This window comes from Pipistrellus kuhlii, unplaced genomic scaffold (genome assembly GCF_014108245.1).
Source record: "Pipistrellus kuhlii isolate mPipKuh1 unplaced genomic scaffold, mPipKuh1.p scaffold_m20_p_1, whole genome shotgun sequence".
Classification (NCBI taxonomy): domain Eukaryota; kingdom Metazoa; phylum Chordata; class Mammalia; order Chiroptera; family Vespertilionidae; genus Pipistrellus; species Pipistrellus kuhlii.
Window position 1 is genome coordinate 170414610 of NW_023425404.1, and position 20096 is coordinate 170434705.

Genomic DNA, 20096 nt, shown 5'->3' on the forward strand with positions numbered 1-20096 from the left:
AAAGAAGAAGAAGGAGGAGAAGGAGGAGGAGGAGGAGGAGGAGGAGGAGGAGGAGGAGGAGGAGGAGAAGGAGAAGAAGAAGAGAGGAAGAAAGGAAAGAAGGAAGGTAAGAAAGAAGGAACAAGAAGGAAGGAAGGAAGAAGGAAGGAAGGAAGGAAGGAAGGAAGGAAGGAAGGAAGGAAGGAAGGAAGGAAGGAAGGAAGGAAGGAAATAAGAAACTGAGCTGCAGGCCCTTCCTCTCCCCAGCTCACTCACGGAGCCCTGTAAGGTAAAGCAGGGGAGAAGAGTGAGCGTGCCCATGAGACCATTCTTCATGCTTCTCTAAGAAAGCGTTTCAAGCCAGCCAAATGCACTCCTCAGCCCGAAGGACTGTGGTTAGCCACAGAAAGCCGGGCTTCAAAGGGCAGTGCCCTGGGGGGAGGGGGAGCCAAGCCGGGGAGAAGCCGCTCTGGCAGAACCTGGCGTTCTTCAAACACCAGTCTTCTCTGCAGACGCCATTCCCGGAGCACCTTGATCTCCTTACAGGAAAGCTCGATAGTGATCTAATAAATAAACCGAAGCATACCTTCCCCCTCACTGCGACGTTAATTTAATTTAAAACTAGCGTGTCTAATGGGCAGCACTTGCAAAATGCGTTTCTGGAATTTGTGGTTTGGGTTTCAGTCTCCTGAAAATAATAGATTTTATATCTACTCCATGTGTTTGGATCCCAGCTTGTTTTGACTAACGGACATGATTTGTCAAGATGTTTCCTCCGCCGGACTTGGCGCGAGGAGGGTGGTTTTATCTGAAAATTGCATGAGGCCGTTTTATTTCTTTTTATGTGTGTGTTTTAAGAAGGTTTTTGTTTTGTTGTTCCACTTCTTATGTGGCCATGCTTAATTGGGGGGAAAAAGGAAAAAAGATTTCTGAAAAAGAGTCCAAGAGGACCCAGCAACTCCGGGCCCTTCATCTGACTCGTCTGAGAGCGTCCTTGTCTTGGGGGCACTAGGAAAGGGCCACAAGGAAACACAGAACAACTGCTCAGAGGCTCCGAGACGCTGGTGGTGGAGAGGGGGGTGGGAGCTGAAACTCTCTCGTTGCAATTAAAATGCCAACAAATTGCACTAATGTAATCAGAGAAAGGATCGTTTGCTGTGAGGACCAAGAATGTCTCGGGGAACCTGAGGGCAGCGGTGTGGCGGCCTCAGGAAGCCTGGGCCTGGGAACTGGGAACTGGGAACTGGGAAGCCGGCGGGAAACCAGGCGGTCCTCTGAGACCTGCTCCAGCCTGCAGAAGACGCTAGAGCAGGCTGGCATGCTGCAGGTGCTCACTCGGTATTAGTTGAATGAACAACTGGAGAGCTAGTCCATAGCTTTTGGTTCTTACAAGCTAAGCTTTGATTCAGCCTTGTCTTTCTTTCTTTAAAAAAACAAAACAAAACAAAAAAAAAAACCCCAACATTTTAAAAAATATATATTTTATTGATTTTTACAGAGAGGAAGGAAGATAGAGAGTTAGAAACATCAATGAGAGAGAATCATCGATCAGCCACCTCTTGCACACCCCTTACTGGGGATGTGCCCGCAACCAAGGTACATGCCCTTGACCGGAATTGAACCTGGGATCTTTCAGTCCGCAGACCGACGCTCTATCCACTGAGCCAAACCGGTTTCGGCTAGCCTTGTCTTTCTTAGGTCAAGTCTTGATTCCAAAAAAAGGATCTAGATTGGCCTTGCCTGGGTCAGAGATCTGTTCTTGGACCATTATTCAACCATGGTTGAGGGGCAGGATCACGCTCTAACTTCCTGGCTGCCAGTGGCCTACCCATAACTATGGGGATCGGGAGACTGTCCACATCTGTTTGAAAGACCTGCAGAAGCACCCACAGCAACGGTGAAGTACGCTGTGGGGGTGAAGGGCAAAAATCATGTGACATCAGATCCTTGGACCGCCTGTGAGAGCCGGACATGCCTGGAGGCCATCCAGTCCGCCCCTCGCTGTTGTCACAAGAAAAACAAGCCTCAGAGAGATGAACTGTTGGCTTCGGCCAATTACACTTCATGGTCTTTCTGACCAGAGGAAAACATCTCAGCGGTGGGTGTTTGTTGACTAAATAAGTACAGGCTCTAGAATTTCCATTTGCAACACTATCTATTTGTTTATATTTTCCTCTTCTTAATTGTACTCCATGCTATGAGGTCGGGGTTGTTTTTTGTCTAACCTTAGGATCCATAAGTTCTAGTGAGATGGGCTTTGGGAGAAATCATTCAACGACAACAAACACTTGGTTTTGACAGTCTATGAACTTAGCTGATGAGCAGTCACGCAGAGCCTGGTTTGTGCGCTCATCGCCGTGGTGCATAAAGAAGATATAGAGACAAACAAGATATCTTCCCTGCCATGGCATAGATTACCCGTGGAGCTCGCGGGAGGGGCAGGAAGACTGCGGATTGTAGGAGAGATGTGTGTGCACCAGAGGGGGCGTGTGGGTGCAGAGAAGGGGGCGCTCAGTCCCACATCAGAGGAGGTTCCCAGGAGTTGAGTGTGTCAGACCAGTAGGCGTTAGGAACAAAGTGACGAAACGCCATGGTACACGGAGGAACTACAGGTAGTTCTCAATATGAAGACAGAGAGAGAAGCAGGAGCTATAACGATAGAAATTTGACCAAAAACAGTGCGGCACCACTAAACGTGGTAGACGTATGTCACCAGTGTGTATTTTGTACAGATCACTCTGGCAGCAGTGAGAGGGGGCACGAGGCCACCCTGGCATCGGGCTGGAGAGGGAAGGAGAGATGGGCGGGCACTCAGGGAGATGAAGCGCTGCTGGACCCCACAGGGCCGGGCGCTCATGGCTGTGGGAGCAAACAAGAGGACCAGGTTCTTCATCTCGTCACGCCTCACTCTGTCTCCACTGTAAAATGGAGCCTCTGCCTACTTCATAGGTGCTAAGGCTGGTGTAGGGTCATGCTTGCCCACCCCCTGCGTTATTGCCCTCCACAGCACTTACCACCTTTCTTTTCCCCGTGTACTTACTGGCTTTGTCCTTCTCCCCCAACTGGAATGTAAGTCCTACGACAGCAGGGACTCCTCTCTGGTGTGTTCACTGCTGACTCCCTGGTGTCTAGACAAGTGTCTGGCTCGTAGTAGTTGCTCAATAAACAGCTGTGGATGGCTCAGTGAATGAGGGAGGGAGAAGCACAGCGCGGACATGAAGTGTTGGGTGGCTGTGGCCGAGCTCTGATAACTCCTGTTGGGAGAAAAGCCATTCCCAAGCCACGTTCAAAGTCAGCACGGCTGTCCTCGGGGCCTGGCGCCCCTCATGCCCAAGCTCTGGTGCACGGTCCTGCCCACTATTGAGGACACTTGCCCGCGCTAGAAACGAGTGAGTCACTAGCGAAGAGAAACCGAGCGGGAGAGAATTGGCAGCAGCACTCCCAGAACTCCTCGAGAGCTCAGACGCAGAAGCAGCGGAAACTCTTCTCATGAAAACCAACAGGGACATCAAAGGGTGCCTGCGGGCTCACAGCTGCAGAGGTTTCAGCGGCCTCTGCTTCAAAGGCTGGCATGGATGGTGGGAAGAAATGGTCTTATCTGACCAGAACCAAGGTCTTAAAGTCACAGCCAACGCAAGTTTGGAAGATGAAAAAAATAATAATAATAATAAAAAGAGCAGATGGCCTGACTGGCTTGATTAATCTGTACCTTTGCAGTGGCAGTAACAATGCTTAAATCTTTCATCTCCAAAGAAGGCGACCCAGCCGTGCGTGGCGCATCATAAAACGTGCTATTTTGATAGAAGAGACTCCACCGCCCAATCGCCTGCTGACTTGACGTGTTCTAAAAGGAAAGTCTGTTATCAAAACATAAATCTAAACAGAAACCAAAATAGCAAACAGCAACATGCATTAATCAGACCCGTCTCTTTGTACCAAAATCCACACTCTCTCCTCCCCCTGGCCCCGGGGTATTGTTCTTTGTTGTTGCTGTTCATTTATTCTTTTCCTTTTCATCTCTCAATGCATCCTTCAAGCAGTGTATGTGCTTCCAGCATCCAGACTCGCTCATGGAAAGCACATGTCTTTGGGAACATGCCGTTCACTTTATTTCTGTCCCAGGGTTAAGGAGAAACAGCAATTGTTTGTAGGGCTGGACGGAACTTCGGGTCAGTGAGCCGGGAAGAACCACACATAAGGCAAAGAGAATCTCTAAAAGATTTCTAAGAGAAGAGGGTCATCTCCGGTTAGCCCGTGGCTCTCATTCGTGCGTGCATTGGCTTTGTTTATGCAACATTTGTTGAAAGTTACCATAGCCCTAACCAGTGTGCCCAGTGGATAGACCGTCAGCTTGTGGACTGAAGGGTCCCAGGTTCGATTCAGGTCCAGGGCATGTACCTTGGTTGCAGGCACATCCCTAGTAAGGGGTGTGCAGAAGGCAGCTGATCAAAGTTTCTCTCTCATCGATGTTTCTAACTCTCTATCCCTCTCCCTTCCTCTCTGTAAAAAAAAAAAAAAAAAAATCAATAAAAATATATTGGGGCGGGGGAAGGTTACCATAAACTAGGTCTATGCTCAAAGCCAAAAATACCAAGGTAACTATGATCAGTCCCTACTCTAGCATCTTACAATCTAGGATAGGGGTGTCGAACTCAATCAGAGAAGGGGCCAAAATCTAAAATCCAGCCTAAATTGCGGGCCGAATGGTTTACTGAACAGTCATAAACTGTCATTGTGATGGAAACGCAGCGGAGTGCAGTGATGACAGCGCGGTGCGGGCCACATTGCAAGGCCTGGCGGGACGGATTTGGCCCGAGGGCCTTGTGTTTGACACATGTGATCTAGGAGCAGAGACAGCAAGTATATCCAGGTAGCAAGCAGTCCAGTGGACACGGCTAAGGCAGAGAGGTACCTTAGAGTTAGATGCTGGGACAGGAGTTGAGAGATGGGTAGGGAGAAGGTGCTTTTTAAAGAGAGTATGTGGGAAGGAGGTAAAGAAGAGGAGGTGAGAATAGTCTACCCAGAGGAAACTATGTCTGCTACATAAAACAATATGATGCAGGTGATGTTCAAAGTCTTTAATAGCTGGGCCATCAGGGGTGCAGAGAGAGGCCAAGACCCACCAATGGTCCCAACCAATGCCTATGGGAGGCAGGTCTTTCCTATTAATACAGGACACTCTCAGGGTGTAGTAGAGTGAAAAAGGCAAGGTACAGTGTTGAATTGTTATGAGTCAAGATGTCGGTTCCCTCGTGAGGGAATGACAGGAGGGGCCGTAGAGGGTCTCCAGGGCGCTGGCTTTCTGTTTCGGGATCTGGGTGCTGATCACACCAGTTGGTTTGCTTTGTGAAATAAATTGACTTGAGCACTTGTGTTAAATGCTCTTTTCAGTACAAATGTTGAGTGAAGTGTCATATGTTTGACAAAATGTTCCAAAACAGATAAACAAGCAAATACCATGCATTTAGGCAAATCTCAGTTTATTGTGAATTGCTCCAGCAATTAGCGTGTGTGGAGGAGATAAAAATAGAAACACAAAGCAAAGCTGTGTCATAACAACCTTATTAAATACTAAAGTAAGGAGTCTGAACTTCAGCCTCAGAACTCTGAGACTGTTTGGAGAGGATGTGAGCATGCGTTAGAGCTGAGGGGCGTCAGGCTGTGACTTCTGGACTTTGTCCTCTGGTCCCACGATTTAGTCACAGCGTCACTGTGTGAAACGTCAAGCCCTTCATCCAAAAAATACACCAGCGATTTTGTCTGCTTCCTACGGATGTTTTGAGAATTGAATAAGACCATACACAAAAATGGTTAGTATGGTAGGCACTATATTCAGTAATAAATATTTGCATTTTAGAAAGCTTCCTCAAGCAGGAATGAGGAGAATGGGTGGTGAAGCCAGGCCAGGGACAGAGATGAGTTATGCTGGCAGTGACCTAGTGAGGAAGGAATGAGAGCCTGACCAGGATAGGGACAGTGTGAATCAAGGAGAGACGGTTAAATGTGAGGGGGCAGAATGGACAGGACTTGATCTGGGACATGAAAGAGACAGCAAGTCTATGCTGACTCTCGGGTATCTGATTCCGGTGACTGTAAGGAGGTGATGCTGTTAGGAAGTGAGGAGGAGGAATAGACCAAGGGGGGACCGTGCATCAAACGTGAGACCTGTTAAGTTGAGGGATCCTGGAGTCTTCCAGAAACTCAATAGAGATGTTTATTGATAAAGACAGAGATTTGGGAAATACATAAAAGATTGTGGAAGGCAGAGGAATAGATGAAGTCCTTCAGGGATGACATATAAGTGAAAAGAGCAAGGGGCCAGAGATGGACCCCAAGAAACATCAACATTTAGTGGGGCAGGCCAAAAATAAAAATAAAAAAATTGAACCTATGAAGACATTTGAGAAGAAACCATTACAAAGGTAGAAGGAACAGCTGGGAGGGTGGTACTGTGATGGCCAAGAAAGATGTCATCATCTGTAACAAATGGCACAGAAATGGCCAGTGACATGAAGACGAAGTGTCCATTGACTTCTATGTATGATGGGCATTGGTGACTTCACGGAGAGCAGTCCCAGGGGCAGGGACACAGCAGGACTGTCACGTGTATGGGGCGTGGGTTAGAAAAAAGAAATCAACAAATGCAGTCAAGAGGAAGGAGGTCTATGTGCAGGAAGCCAGGGGAGAGGAGTGACAGTTTTTCTCTAACGATCAGAGGTTTCCTAACTTTTCTCAGCATTGATTCACCACCACTCACTTTGGAAAAGATTAGAGATACAGCTCTGCACTCTCCCTCCCTCGTCCCTCCTCCCTCCCTTCCTTCCTTCCTTCCTTCCTTCCTTCCTTCCTTCCTTCCTTCCTTCCTTCCTTCCTTCCTTCCTTCCTTCTTCTCCAGTCTGAATTTCCTCTCCAGAAGCCAAGGAGTAGCTTACCTAATGGAAAGCACTTACCGTATTTCTCTTTGTGTTTTTACAATAATATGTTGAAAAGTGAGTATGTTCAGGGAAGGTAGCCAGAGGAACCCAAGAGAGAAAGAGGTTGGAGCAGGGATAAGAGAAAGGGCTCCCTGTCAGCGTGCCCTGCCCACTGCTCCTGGGGATTGTCCAATGGCCCCGGCGGGGCTTGCGCATTAGCCAGTGTGAAGAGTGAATGCACTCTCCGCCCCTGGGACCGAAGCCTGTTTCTCCCACCTCTGGCTTCCGTGGCCATGTGCGCAGTCGGCAGCATCCTTCCTGTGGGGATGCCCGGCTCCCCGAGTCCTGGCTGGGCCTCCGCCTGCTCCACCCAGCGGGTGACTGCTCGCCTCCGAAACGCAGCTCCCACCCCTTCCCCTTCTCCTGCCACTCCTCAGCCAACCAACTCTGGCTTCCAGATGGGGCTCAAACGTACTGTTCCTTCAGTTAGTCACTAAGTCAACCTGTTGTTCATTTCGCATTTCCTGAGAGGTAGCAACTCTCGTTTTAGTTTATAATAACACTGGCTCATTGGTGAAACTGGAAGGCACCAGGAGGAATTCTCCACAGCCCCTGGTGCAGTGGTCCAGGTAGAGCAAGCATGTCAAACTCAAAGGCTAACATGGGCCAAATAAACGAAGCATGCGGCCCAAGGCTGCGAGTTTGACATGCGTGGTGTAGAGTCAGTCCTCAGCTGAGGCTGGTGTGCAGGAGAAAAGGGTGTGAAGTCTGCACTAGACCATATGTCACTCCTGGAGGGTGGATGCCAGTCTCTTTCATCTTTTCACACCAACACCTACTCGTCAATTCCATAGATAGTTATTGAGCACCTACTGTGTGCCGGAAATTGCACTAAGCTGGGAATTCAGCTGGAATGGCAGGCAAGGTCCGTCTTGTGGAGTTTCTGTTCTACTAGAGGAGACAGCCACAAGCAGGTGACCCCCAGACTGTGGCAGGTGCTTCCTAGGAAGTAAACAGACCTGTGTAACAAAGAAGGGCCACGTGTATGCTGAGAGCGGGAGACCGATAAGGAAGGAATGAGGTGCCCCTCCATCTTCTCTTCTTATTTAAGAGCCCCCTCTCCTTGAAATTTTCTTTCAATAAAATATTTGGAGCCGAAACCGGTTTGGCTCAGTGGATAGAGCATCAGCCTGCGGACTGAAAGGTCCCAGGTTGATTCTGGTCAAGGGCACATACCTCGGTTGCGGGCACATCCCCAGTGGGGGGTGTGCAGGAGGCAGCTGATTGATGTTTCTCTCTCATCGATGTTTCTAACTTTCTATCCCACTCCCTTCCTCTCTGTAAAAAATCAATAAAATACATTTTTTTAAAATACTTGGAGGGATGTAATAAGCGGATGTGTACATTTGCTGGTCCCTGGGTTCACCAGCCTCTAACGCTCTGATCGCTCTGATCACTAATGGGTGGTGTCTGTTTTGCAGGTGAGCCGGCCTCATCCCAGTGACCACCCTCTCTTGATCCTCTTTGTGGTGGGCGGAGTCACAGTCTCTGAAGCCAAAATGGTCAAAGACCTTGTGCCGACCCTGAAGCCAGGAACCCAGGTACCAGTCGGAGTTCTCGGTGTTATGAGTCCTGGGGCAGGAGTGGGAAGGGGGACATGGGCCCTTCATCAGACTTCCCAGCACTCCCATCGTCATCCCCGCTTCTCTCCCACCTGCTCCCTCCCATGTCCTCCTCCTCTGCCAGCCAGCCTCCCTGTGAGGGTCTTCTGCCTCTGGGCTCCAAGGGCCGACACGCTGTTATCCTATCCCCAGTTCCTGCATGTGTCCTCCGGTGTCCGCCAGCGCTGAGTTTTCCGGGCCCCAGACGAGTGAGGGTAACTCCCAGGACCGCTGCCTCCGTGGCAGCCTGAGGGCCCGGCTGGAGGAGCTGGGGAAAGTGCATTGTCAGGACAACAATGAGTATAGCCTCTTGTCGGGTCCCATCCTACTCTCCAAATAAGTGGCGGGTGGTTAAGAACACAGACCTCTTGGTTGTACAGGCCTGAGTTTGGATCTAACCTCTGCCTTTCACTAGCCAGGTGATCAGGAGAGAGGGGCCCTCAGTTTTCACCTTTAGGAAAATGAGGTGGCTGTGAGTCAGATAAGTGGGGAGGGCCTGGGACATCACCCTGGGTGAATGGCGGCTACAGCTATTATCAACCACTAGGCTGAGGACACAGGCCATGCCTCCCAGGCCTGAGCAGGTGGCAGGAGCCCCATAGGCCCTGTGGTCTGATGACACGATTGGCTGCAGGAAGACTGGATCGGTGGTGCTGGCGTGGGCCACCTGGTGAGGCAGAGAAGACCTGGTCCCTCTTGGCCTCCAGACAAGTCTCCATACCAGACTCCAGCTGAGAAAGGGGACCAGGTATCTAGGGAGCCACAGCAGGTTCTTGAGCAGAGGCGTGACCAGTCATTGGCTGTGACCATCTCTGCTGTTACTGTCCCTGTCATGGGTAGAGCTGGTGATGTTTCTGATAACGTGGTAGGTTCTGCCTCATGTAACACCCCCTCTGTCAGCAGCAGGGTTGAGGATCTGCTTAGCGAGCGATTATTTTCAGCATGCCTTTTATTTTCATCAGAAAGCACGCGTCTCCCTGCCCCTCACACGGTGAACCACATTCCTAGCTCTTCAGAGCAGCCATGCATTGTGGCAGCCTGACAGGCATGCTAATCCCTCTCCAAAGGGATCAAGTGCAGGCGTGTCAGAGCCGAGCGGCCTGAGGTTGACAACGGCGACCGGGGTCCGCGGTGGCTTTGCTGCCTCCGACCCTGGGCCCGGTCATCTGCACAACGAGCTCTCGGGAATGTTGGGCCTCGGAGAGGCCTCACCGCCACTTGTCCTGTGTGCGAAGCTCCCCGAAGAGTTCACCGGCGAAGGAAGACTCCAGCAAGGAGTCCTCAATCACCCGCCTCCTCTCCAGGTGGTTGAAAGGAGGCGGGCCCCTGGGTGTTTGCTGGGTGACACCTGTGGAGGCAGCGCTCCCTTTCTCAGCGCTGGATGGACTCACAGCTGTGCAGGCCCCACCACCGCTGACTCTGCCCGACCTGGGCATGAGCAGCTCCCAGCTGCTGGGAGGGCAGAGCCAGGCCTGGCTGCCCAGCTGCACACAGGCGCGCACAGGCTGGAGCGGCCTCTGCCCGGACTCACTGCCTGGGAGTGCGTGTGAGCCACACCAAGTCTGTGCACCGCAGGCTCCCAAAGACACGCGTGGCCGCCAAGAGGGTGATTGGGATCGGCCTGCGAAACACAGTGACAATATGCGTGTCTAACACCCTCTGTCTCTAATATCCAGCCTTTTAATTCCGCTGGAGCGTCCCAGTGACGAGGATCTGTCCCTCCCCCAACAGGCAGCCTCCTTGATAAGGTGGCCAGATGTCCCGCTTCTGGCGGGACAGTCCTGATTTTTAACAATTTGTGCCGTGTCCCACAGCATTTTTAAAAAATCCAAAAGATTTAAAAGAATCTTTCCAAAAATTGGGACTTTTTTAAAACACCGCGGGACGAGGGACAAATTGTAAAAAATCGGGACTGTCCCACCAAAAGTGGGATGTCTGGTCACCTTATCCTTGCATCTCACGAGCTTCATTGTTATGACTGTTCTGCTTCCTCTAGACACATCCAAATCGGCCTCCTCAGAGCTCTCATGTGCATGTGAGTGTGTGAATATGTACAGGACCTTGAATTTGAGATGTGCCCAAGACCAATCCATCATCTGGGCATGTGCTTCCTTGGGGTACTTTTCCTGGGAAGAGTCTCCCAAGTTTAAAAGGAAACCGAGAAAGAAAAATTGTATCCCCTGCTCCTTTCCACTCACAACGTGAGAAATGAGAGGGCTGTGGGATCTACGTCCGGCACTGCCCTGTTTCTGCTGTTTTGAAGAAATAGAACTGGAGGCTGCTGGCACCTGCAAATCATAGCGATGGCCCGCGGAAGTGGGGCGAGGAGAGAAGGGGTTCTCTCCCAGCGTTGGCTGCTCCCCCAGAGCCCGGGGCAGGCTGAGAACCAAGGCGGAAGCATCCCTCTTCCCGCCAGAGTCTGGCCTTCCTGGAGCCCACGGCTGAGGCTCTCGGGGAACCCTGGTGCCCCCACCTCACAGAGGATCCCTCGGGCGCCTGGGAGAAGCCGATTCTCTGGAGGAAATTCTCTAGCATCAATTTGCCTAATGTCGCACATTTGATGACTGTGTTTGTAAAATGTACGCCTACTACCTCACAGGCTCAGTTCAGACTCAAGCTTTCCCCTTATCGTTTCTGAGTGCCTATTTTCCCCCCATTTGCCTTATTTTTTTTAATTTTAAGGGCTATTTTAGCCAAGTCATGCAGAACTGCCATTAATATGAACAAAAAAGAAACAAAACAAAATAAAAAAATAAAAAAAACCTGAAAAGCAATCGGAAAACCAAAAGATGCCTAAGATATGAAAATGCTTAAGGCCCATCAGCGGTTCTGCTGAAAATGAAATGTTAGCAGTGCAATCCTGCGTGTTCTTCAAGATGGGAATTCTAGACAAATAGGCTTTTAGTTGAATTGATGTGAAACAAATTTACCCAGAGCTGTCTGAGCTGACTTTTCCTAGAGAAACTTCCTGCCAACAGCCGCCAAACGCACTGCCTCCTTCACTGTCTTTTATGAGGACACAGTCAACCTCTATAATAATACGTGGGCTCGTTGGTGAAATTGTGTCTGAACCTTTTTGTGCTTTATTCTCCTTCCCTGCAGAGTTAGAATAACGTATGCACCTATGTCATAGGGTTGTTATGAGCTGTTCGTCCATTCAGTCGTTCACTGACTCATTCCAAGAACCTGAGCCCTGTGCTAAGAATCAATGAAAAGAACCGGTTAAGGAAGCGGGGAAGGAAGGGTCATGCCAACGGCCCTGGGAACACAGTCAGCCTTCAGGGGCAGGGCAGCTGGGAAGGCTTCCTGGAGGTGGTGACGCCTGAGCAGCTGGCCAGTCTTCAGACAAAGAATGAGGGAACTCACGTTGCAGATAGAGAAGCATCTCCAGAGGTTCCCACTGTGAGGACAGAGAGAATGCAGAGCTAAGGGTGCGGGGTCGGTGGGAAGGGGCCGGGCGGGGAGTGAGGAGCAGCCATCAGAGTCTCCACTCCTGAGATGCTCTCTGAGAGGGCTGGGCTTATCAGAAGGCAGGGAGGAGGCATAAGGATTTTAAGCCCCTGAGTAACAGGATCAGAGTGACACTCGGGAGGACGGCTGTGCCCCTCGCCTGAGCCCCAGTGACGCCTACGGGCCGAACAGAGGGTGGGAGAGTGAGGTGGTGGTGAGGATGAGGACAGCGACAGCAGCTACCATTTTAGGCCCCTCTAGAGCCTGTCAGCGGGCTAAATATGTTACATCCATGTTCACATTCCACCCTCATGGAATCATGGGATGTGGATATATCACTATTCCCACTTTACGGACAAGGACGTTGAGTCTCAGAGTCATAGAGTGACTTCTCCAGAGTCATCTGTTTGGCAAGTGGCCGGCAGGCCCACTTAGCACGGACGCTCCTAAGCCTGAGCTCTTAGCCACTGGCTCTGCGGTAAGAGCCCAGGGTCTCAGCGGCTTTCTCCCTCCTCCGAGACCCCCACCTCACTCCCCACGCTGCCTGTGTTCCTCCTGTTCCCTCTGCCTCCACGGGGCAGGCCCCAGGCGCGCTCTGGTCCACCCCACACGCCATGTGACTACCTGCCTGTTTAGGTGGGAGGGGCCGGTCTTTGGTTCAGCTCTGTGGAGGGGGCAGACCCCATGGAGGGCAGACCCCAGTCCCTGTCAGCGTGGCTGGAGGCCAGCACACAGCCCCAAGTGGTGGCTTCCCTCAGCTCAGTCACCGCTGCTCCGAGCGGTCATTGTCCACGGAGTCGGTAGCCTTTCCTCAAGTCCCTCAATCCTTCCAGCAAGCATCCTGAGAGACGCGCTCCAGCCTATGCTGCCTCGCCTCCACTAGGAAGGGCCTGCCTTCGGGGCACTGGTTCTGAGGGCCTGGGACCTGGGGGAGGGGGGCGGTGGCCAACAGGGAGGTGGGGCCTGGAAGTCACAGGGCAGAAGTGTTTCTTAACTTGAAACCTAGTTGTCCCCGAACCTCACCTGAAACCCTGTTCGGGATCCTGTGTGTATGAGCATGCGTATTTTTCTAGAGTTCTCAGCGCTCCTACAATTCAGGAGGCACACAACCCACTCACAAGACACATTGAAGTGGCAGCTCAGGACTGCTGCGCGCCTCCCTGCTCTGCACCCTTGACCTTACGTGAGCTTTGCACACGCTGCCAGCTCGGGGCTGTTGTCTGCCTTTGGGACAGAGGGGCCAGGCTCCAGAGCAGTGGCTTTCCCAGGGCACAGCCAGTCAGCACGCGCTGGGCGCGGGATCTGCTGCGGGGCCACCATTCTTAACCTGAGGACCCTGAGGAGTGAGTAGAGACCCACAGAGCCACGTTTTTCCTGTGGCGTCTATACATGGTCGGTGCTCAGACTCACTCCTGCCCTCAAGCTCTCATCATGTGCTGTTCAAGGAGAAATGAGCACAGATTCTAGCGCATTCTTTTCTGACAGAAGCATAACTGAGCTGAACTTAACTATATATATTTATATTTAATTAAGTTCATATATTTATATATTTATATATTTATATATTTATATACTAGAGGTCCAGTGCATAAAAATTCACGTACTGGAGGGGGGTCCCTTAGCCAGGCCTGCCCCCTCTCACAGTCTGGGAGCCCTCAGGAGTGGGAGGTGACCCAGTGATCAGGGGAAGAGGATGCCCCATCACTCCTCTGCTGCTGCCACTGCCGGCAGCACAAGCCTCGGCCGGCCCTGATTACCTGAGCCTCGGGTGGCCCTGGATGGCTGGGCAGCCACCATCTGTGGCTTGTCTGCACCTCATGCCACCAGCCCGAGGTGCCTGGGGGGCTAAGAGGACTGGGGGACTCCAGAGACAGGCATGCAGAGCGGCCGGGCCCACCTGGTGGCAGGCCTGGCCATGCTGCACATCTGCCGCCCCGGCAGCACTGAGTGGACTGGGCGCTGTCATCTTGTGGCTGTGGGCGCTGCCATCTTTGAGGGCATGAGAGTCAATTAGCATGTTTCCTCCTTATTGGCTGTGGGCACCGCCATCTTTGTGAGGGCATGATGGTCAATTAACATATTCCCTCTTTATTAGATAGGATATATTAAATGTATTCCCTTTCAAGGAAAAGTGAAATAGCTGCTTCTACTTTTTATTTTAAGAAGGAAAATTTGTAATAGCCTTCGTATTTTGTTTTATTAACTCAACAAGAAATTATGAAGTGCTTCTTTCTCCCTTTCCAGCCCTGGCTTCATCCCCATCTGCTTTTCCTCCACAATGGGGCATGTGGACTCTGGTTTTGACCAGTGAGCTGGGAAGTGGGAGCTGGTTCATTCATAGGTTTGGTTGCACCTGGGACAGGAGGGAGGCAAGAGGGGAGACAGTGAATGTGCGATGCCCACCTGCTCTCCCCCAGGGGGCAGAGCCTGGCAGTGTGGTCAGGCGGAGCTCGGTCCTGCCTCCAGCCTTGCCGTTGTCTTCGCTCAGGTGCTGGGCTGTGGGATTCTGGTTCTAGAACCTCCTTCCCCATTTCCCATGGTCACCTTCTCACCCCGGGGGCGTTCAGTGCCTGCCTGTGCAAGACCTCACCAGTTCTTTCCAAGCATGTCACGGCCCCGCCCAGCCCTGGGACCTGGGAGAAATGAGCACAGGTTCTAGCACATTCTATGCTCGCCCATGCTGCCGAGGCAGACCTGCCCCTGAGGAAAGGCCCCGGTGAGGGAAGCAGGGAGAGTCACCTTTGCAGTGACAGGCCAGAGAGGCCAAAGGTCCATGTGGACCGGGGGAGGGAAGCAGCCTTAGCCCAGAGCGCTGACCTTGGGGAAATGACCTGGATGCTGGAGCCAGCCTGCCTGGGCTGGAACTCTGGCTTGACTACTCTCTGTGTGTCTTCGGGCAAGTTTCTTAACATTTCTGTGCTTTATTTTCCTTTCCTGCACAATAAGAATATTGTATGTGCCTGGGTTGTTATAAGGTTAGGTGACCATTAAATGAGATCATCCTCAGTGCTGGCACATCAGGGGAAATGATAACTATTAACTGGCCTCATCATTACCCTGGTTATTACGGGTGGAATTGTATCCGTTTCCCAAAGGATGTTGAAGTTCGAACCCCTAGTACCCGTGAAGGTGACCTTGTTTGGAAATGGGTCTTTGTAGATTATTATATAAATGGCGATGGGGTCATTAGGGTGACTCCAAGGCTGTGTCCTAATAGAAAGGGGGGAGCTGGGCACGGAGACAGACGTACGGAGGGGGAGACGATGTGAAGACATGAGGAAGCTAAGCAGGAAGGAAGCACGGGGACAGCCTCCCTCAGAACCTATGGAGGAGCTGTGACGTGGGAAGTCATTCTGAGACGTAACCAAACCAGGTTTTATAGGCACTAGACATTCTTTTCTGGCCAGGGATGTTGTCCACCTCATACCAATCATGCCAACACCTTGGGCTTGGGCTTCTGGCCTCCAAGAGGATGAGACAGTAAATTCTGTTGGTTAAGCCAACCAGTTTTTGGTTCTAGGAAGTCAATACAGTCATCATCATCATCATCACCCACAGCGGCATCACCCACAGCGGCACTTACCTCTGGGGTGTACCTTCTCATGCTCCCTGAGGGAAGGAGAACCCTCTACATCAAGGTCAAAGTACTGCCGAAACCAGTTTGGCTCAGTGGCTAAAGCATCGGCCTGTGGACTGAAGGGTCCTGGGTTCGATTCTGGTCAAGGGCATGTGAGGGATGTGCAGGAGGCAGCTGATCGATGTTTCTCTCTCATCGATGTTTCTAACTATCTCTCTCTCTTCCTCTCTGTAAAAAATCAATATATATATATATATATATATATATATATATATATATATATATATATATTTTTTTTTTTTTTTTTTTAAAAAGGTCAAAGTGACATATGATCAGATTCAGTTCAGCAGCAAGGAGGGGCTGAGCGCGGCCATTCTCAGTGCTTAAGAGTTCAGTAGGCACAGCCACGCTGACCCACCGGCCATCCTCCCAGCCAGGCCAGCAGCACTCGTAGGCATTCAAGCTGCCACCTTCTGCCTGTTCTCCGAAGTACCCACCCCTGCCTCCCCTCAAAGAAGCGTGTTGCCTTTTCTCTCTCATAGTCATAACCTGAGGTCGTCTCCCCTCATGGCCTGTGGTGTTTGCCTCCCGCTAGGTGATCATGCTGTCCACGCGCCTCCTGAAGCCCCTCGCGGTGCCCGAGCTGCTCTTTGCCACCGACCGGCTGCACCCAGACCTGGGCCTCTGAGCACCTCCTGAGAGGATGCGACCTCCTGGGATGGAGATGCCGGTCCATCACCTGCCGCCATTCCAGATGAGCCCCAGAGCCCGCGTCCCTGGCACCAGGTGTCCCGTGTGACTGAGTTCTGTCCAACGGTCCGGAGAACCACCCAGTGAAGTCGTTGTTGGCTTGGATCCCTGTGATTCTCTTTTTAAATTATTTTCGTTCTCCTAACGGTGTCTAACTGCTGGCCTCATTCGTAATAATTCCCATGTATTCTTCATCCTCTCCGTGTGATCCTCCTGATTCCACCTGCACGGTCAATCCCTTTAAATAAGTTGTGAGTGTGGAAGACAAGCCCTTTGATCAGCAGTCGCTCAGAAATAAGTGAGACAAGCTTTAGAATTATAAACGTGAGGAACGTTTGTGTGTGTGTGTGTGTGTGTGTGTGTGTGTGTGTGTGTTTTCTCTCCTGAGATTCTATTCCTGAGGCGGGAACATTGCAAAGAGCATGTGAAGCTTTGTTTCTGTCTTGATCTGAGACATTTTTGCAGAAGGAAGGCGGTGCGGGGGATGGGCCAGGGCTGCTCTCAAAGGGCCGCCTTGTCCAGGCCTGCACACTCGGGGCGGGGCCGCCCGCCTGCCTCCGGGGACCCATGGGAGAGAGGTTGATTGGCGGGCGGACTGTGCCTGGAAAAGGTTCCCTCCCTAAGGAAGGCCCCATAAAGACATCTGATCCCAGGGAGTACACAGGGCCCCAACCCCTGAGACTTTTGTGACTTAGTCTCTATTGAAATAGAAAGCTATCTTTCCTTGAGTCTAAATTTTCCTTCTGGCTGTCGCAGCAAATTTCACTAGACCCACCTAGTGAAATTGTACAAGAATTCTGGCTGAAATTAACCCAGACATTTGTAGGCATGTGGTTGGTAGATGTTTCTAGCATCTCTAAAAGGTGCTTGTCATACAGAGATGAAGCTGAAACATGGTGTCTAGTGTGGAGGAAATATAACATGAATTGAAACACATCTCAGTTTTAGTTCTCGACAAAACGCTGTCATTTTGTGAAAATCTTTGAAGTGGGAAATCATTCCGAGGCAAAATCAAACCAGGTTTTATAGGCACTAGACATTCTTTTTTGTGGGTGTTTTGTTTTTGTTTTTTCTGTCCAAGTATGTTGTCTGCCTCATACCAGTTCTCAATATTGGAGACCTCAGACGCTTTTAGATGTTTGAATCGGAATAAGAAAATGGCAGAAGTCACTATTTTCTAAAATAAAATTTAAAAAATTAAGAAGGAGCCTGCGGTGTGTCTCAAATCCTTCACTCACCAGTCGTTCCATTCATTCCCAGATATCACGTGGTGAATGAGCCCAAGTGTCCTCTCACGAATGAGCTGCTGGTGCTTCTCTTGATGGCCGGGCCCTGTGTGAGTGTCTGCTCAGGGTTAGCTTTTAAACCATATGTCTATCTGCAAAGGAAACTCCGAGAACATGAAACCAAACTGCTGCCCAAAAATAGCTGGTTTGGCTCAACGGATAGAGCATCGGCCTGTGGACCGAAGGGTCCCAGGTTCAATTCCAGTCAAGGGCACATGCCTGGGTTGCGGGCTCGGTCCAACGTGCAGGAGGCAGCCAATCAATAATTCCCTCTATCATTGATGTTTCTATCTCTTTCTCTCCGAAATAAATAAAAATATACAACAATAACAACAACAAACTGCTAACAGTGGCTTCCTCTGGGAAGGAGTATATACTAAGAGAGCTAAGAGAAGGGAGAGTCTTGTTTTTTCTGTTATTGTTCATACATTTAAATATTCCTGTTTAATAGCTATTTATTTAATTCCAGTCTACTCCGAAGCGCATAATCCTGTAGTCTGAGTTTTTGTTTTGGCAAAAAATATTTTTTTTAATCTACCCAGTATAATTTTCATTCAACAAGCATGGTCTTATTTGAAATGCACAGGTCATTGAGTTTTAATAAATGTGTATCCCAGGTAACTGTCAACACAATCAAGAAATCGAGCATTTCCCCCCCTCGAAGGTCCCCTTTCACAGTCAGTTTTCCTCCTCTGCCTCCAGCCCCGGGCACACACGGGTTTGCTTTCTAGAATTGCATAAAAATGGAATCCTACAGTTGTCTTGTATCTGACCTTTTTTGCTCGGTAAAATGTTTTTGAGGCTCATCCATGCTGTTCTATATCAGTAATTTTCTCCTTTCCTTCTTGTATTGATTAATGGTGTTCCACTGTACAGGTACAGGACATTTTGTTTATCCATTTACCTCTGGAACATCTGGGCTGTTTCCAGCCTTTTAGCTGTTATGTGTCAAACTGCCGTCGACATTGGGGGGTCTTGCCCTTGACATACTTCTGTGTTGTTTGAATTTTTTTCACAGCAGACGTGTGTTTGTGTATTGCTTTTGTGCCTATGATGTATGTTTACAACTTATTTTTTTTTCTTTTAAAAATGATCATTCAAAAGCTCCTAATCTGAGATAAAAGGTGGAAGTTCCTGATGGTGAATGTTACCATTGAGCAGTTACTGTGTCCCAGTAATACTCTCGGAACTATATTAATTGTGGCCAAAGGCGGTTTCTGAGTTGTGGAGGAAGATGTCGGACGTTTGGTGTAGAATCACGTTTTCCCGTCTCTGTGGTCGCTGGTTCCCCAGGAACTGCACGAGGCGGGCCATCAGGCAGTGCGCGGCAGGCTTTGGACAAGAGATGAGAGGGAAGGAGCTTGTGGTGACCAGAGTTTGGTTTGAATAAGAAGGTAGGAGACACAGGCCAGAACACAGATTCTTCAATTAAAGCAGGAACATAGTGGCCCCGGCCGGCTGGCTCAGTTGGCGTGTTGTCCTATATACCAGAAGGTTATGGGTTCGATCCCCATTCGGGGTATGTACCTATTGATAGTTTTCTCTTACATCAATGTTTCTCTCTCTCTCTCTCTCTCTCTCTCTCTCTCTCTCTCTCTCTCTCTCTCTCTCTCAATAAAAACATACCCTTGGGTGAGAATTAAACATATTAAATAAACAGCAGGCATATAACAGAAACTTGGTATAGATCTCACAAAGAAACTTTCACCAGATAAGGGAGAAGTGGGGTCCAGGCAATAGCACCTGGCTCCCTGGCCCAGCCTCCTGAGCTTTCTCGTGCTCCCCGCCCAAGGGCAGGGTGTGGGGGCAAAGTGGGCATCCTCTCGGCCTCTGCGAAAGAGCCTTGGTTAGAACTGAGCTCCAGGGTCTTCTCTGGGTTTCAGTCTCAGCTCTGACGTTGTAATGGAGGGGCCTGGGTAAACTCATGACACTGTGGGTCCTCCAGGCCTCAGTGTCTCCTGTGAAATCCAGGGGATGATGAGGGTGCCTCCCGCATGAGGAGGCAGCTGGAGAGGGGAGCCATCCCTAACCCAGCAGCCAGCACACAGCACCAAGGAGTGCGGGTACCTCCTGCCGAGGACACCGAGGAGGAGCCTCCCACAAGGTAAGTCTCGGCAGCAGGATAAGGCAGAGAAGACCCGAGGCGCCATGGGCTCCACATGAGAAAACAGAGGAAGAACACACTAGTCCCATCTACTCCCCAGAGAGCACCGCCCAGAGGCCGTGGGTCCAGTCTCTCCTCTCCACACAGTAGTTCCCTCCTCCCGCCTCAGCTGACTGTGAAACCGGACGATGATAGTGCTACCAGAACGGGGGACCTGGCGGGAATGGGTCTGCCTGGGGCCAGCGGGTAGTGTGTGGGGCCCTGACTTCATGCAGGAAAGATTTCCCAACTGGAGAGCAGGTGACATTTAGAGGACATGTATTAAAGCTGGGACAGCTGAGCAAGAAAGGGCTGGGGAAGTGAGCCTAGGCTGGT

At 50.6% G+C, this 20096-nt stretch overlaps 1 protein-coding gene across 2 annotated transcripts in view; it reads left to right on the top strand.

Moving 5' to 3' along the window:
• Positions 1-16453, top strand: part of SCFD2 (sec1 family domain containing 2) — a 304493-nt gene extending 288040 nt beyond the window's left edge. For both annotated transcript variants that reach the window (XM_045572663.1, XM_036416500.2), the window contains 2 exons: positions 8375-8494; positions 16177-16453. In XM_045572663.1, coding sequence (XP_045428619.1) covers positions 8375-8494; positions 16177-16269 — 213 coding nt within the window. In that variant the 3' untranslated portion in view covers positions 16270-16453. The remainder of the gene's footprint in view (positions 1-8374; positions 8495-16176) is intronic.
• The last annotated feature ends 3643 nt before the right edge of the window (positions 16454-20096 follow it).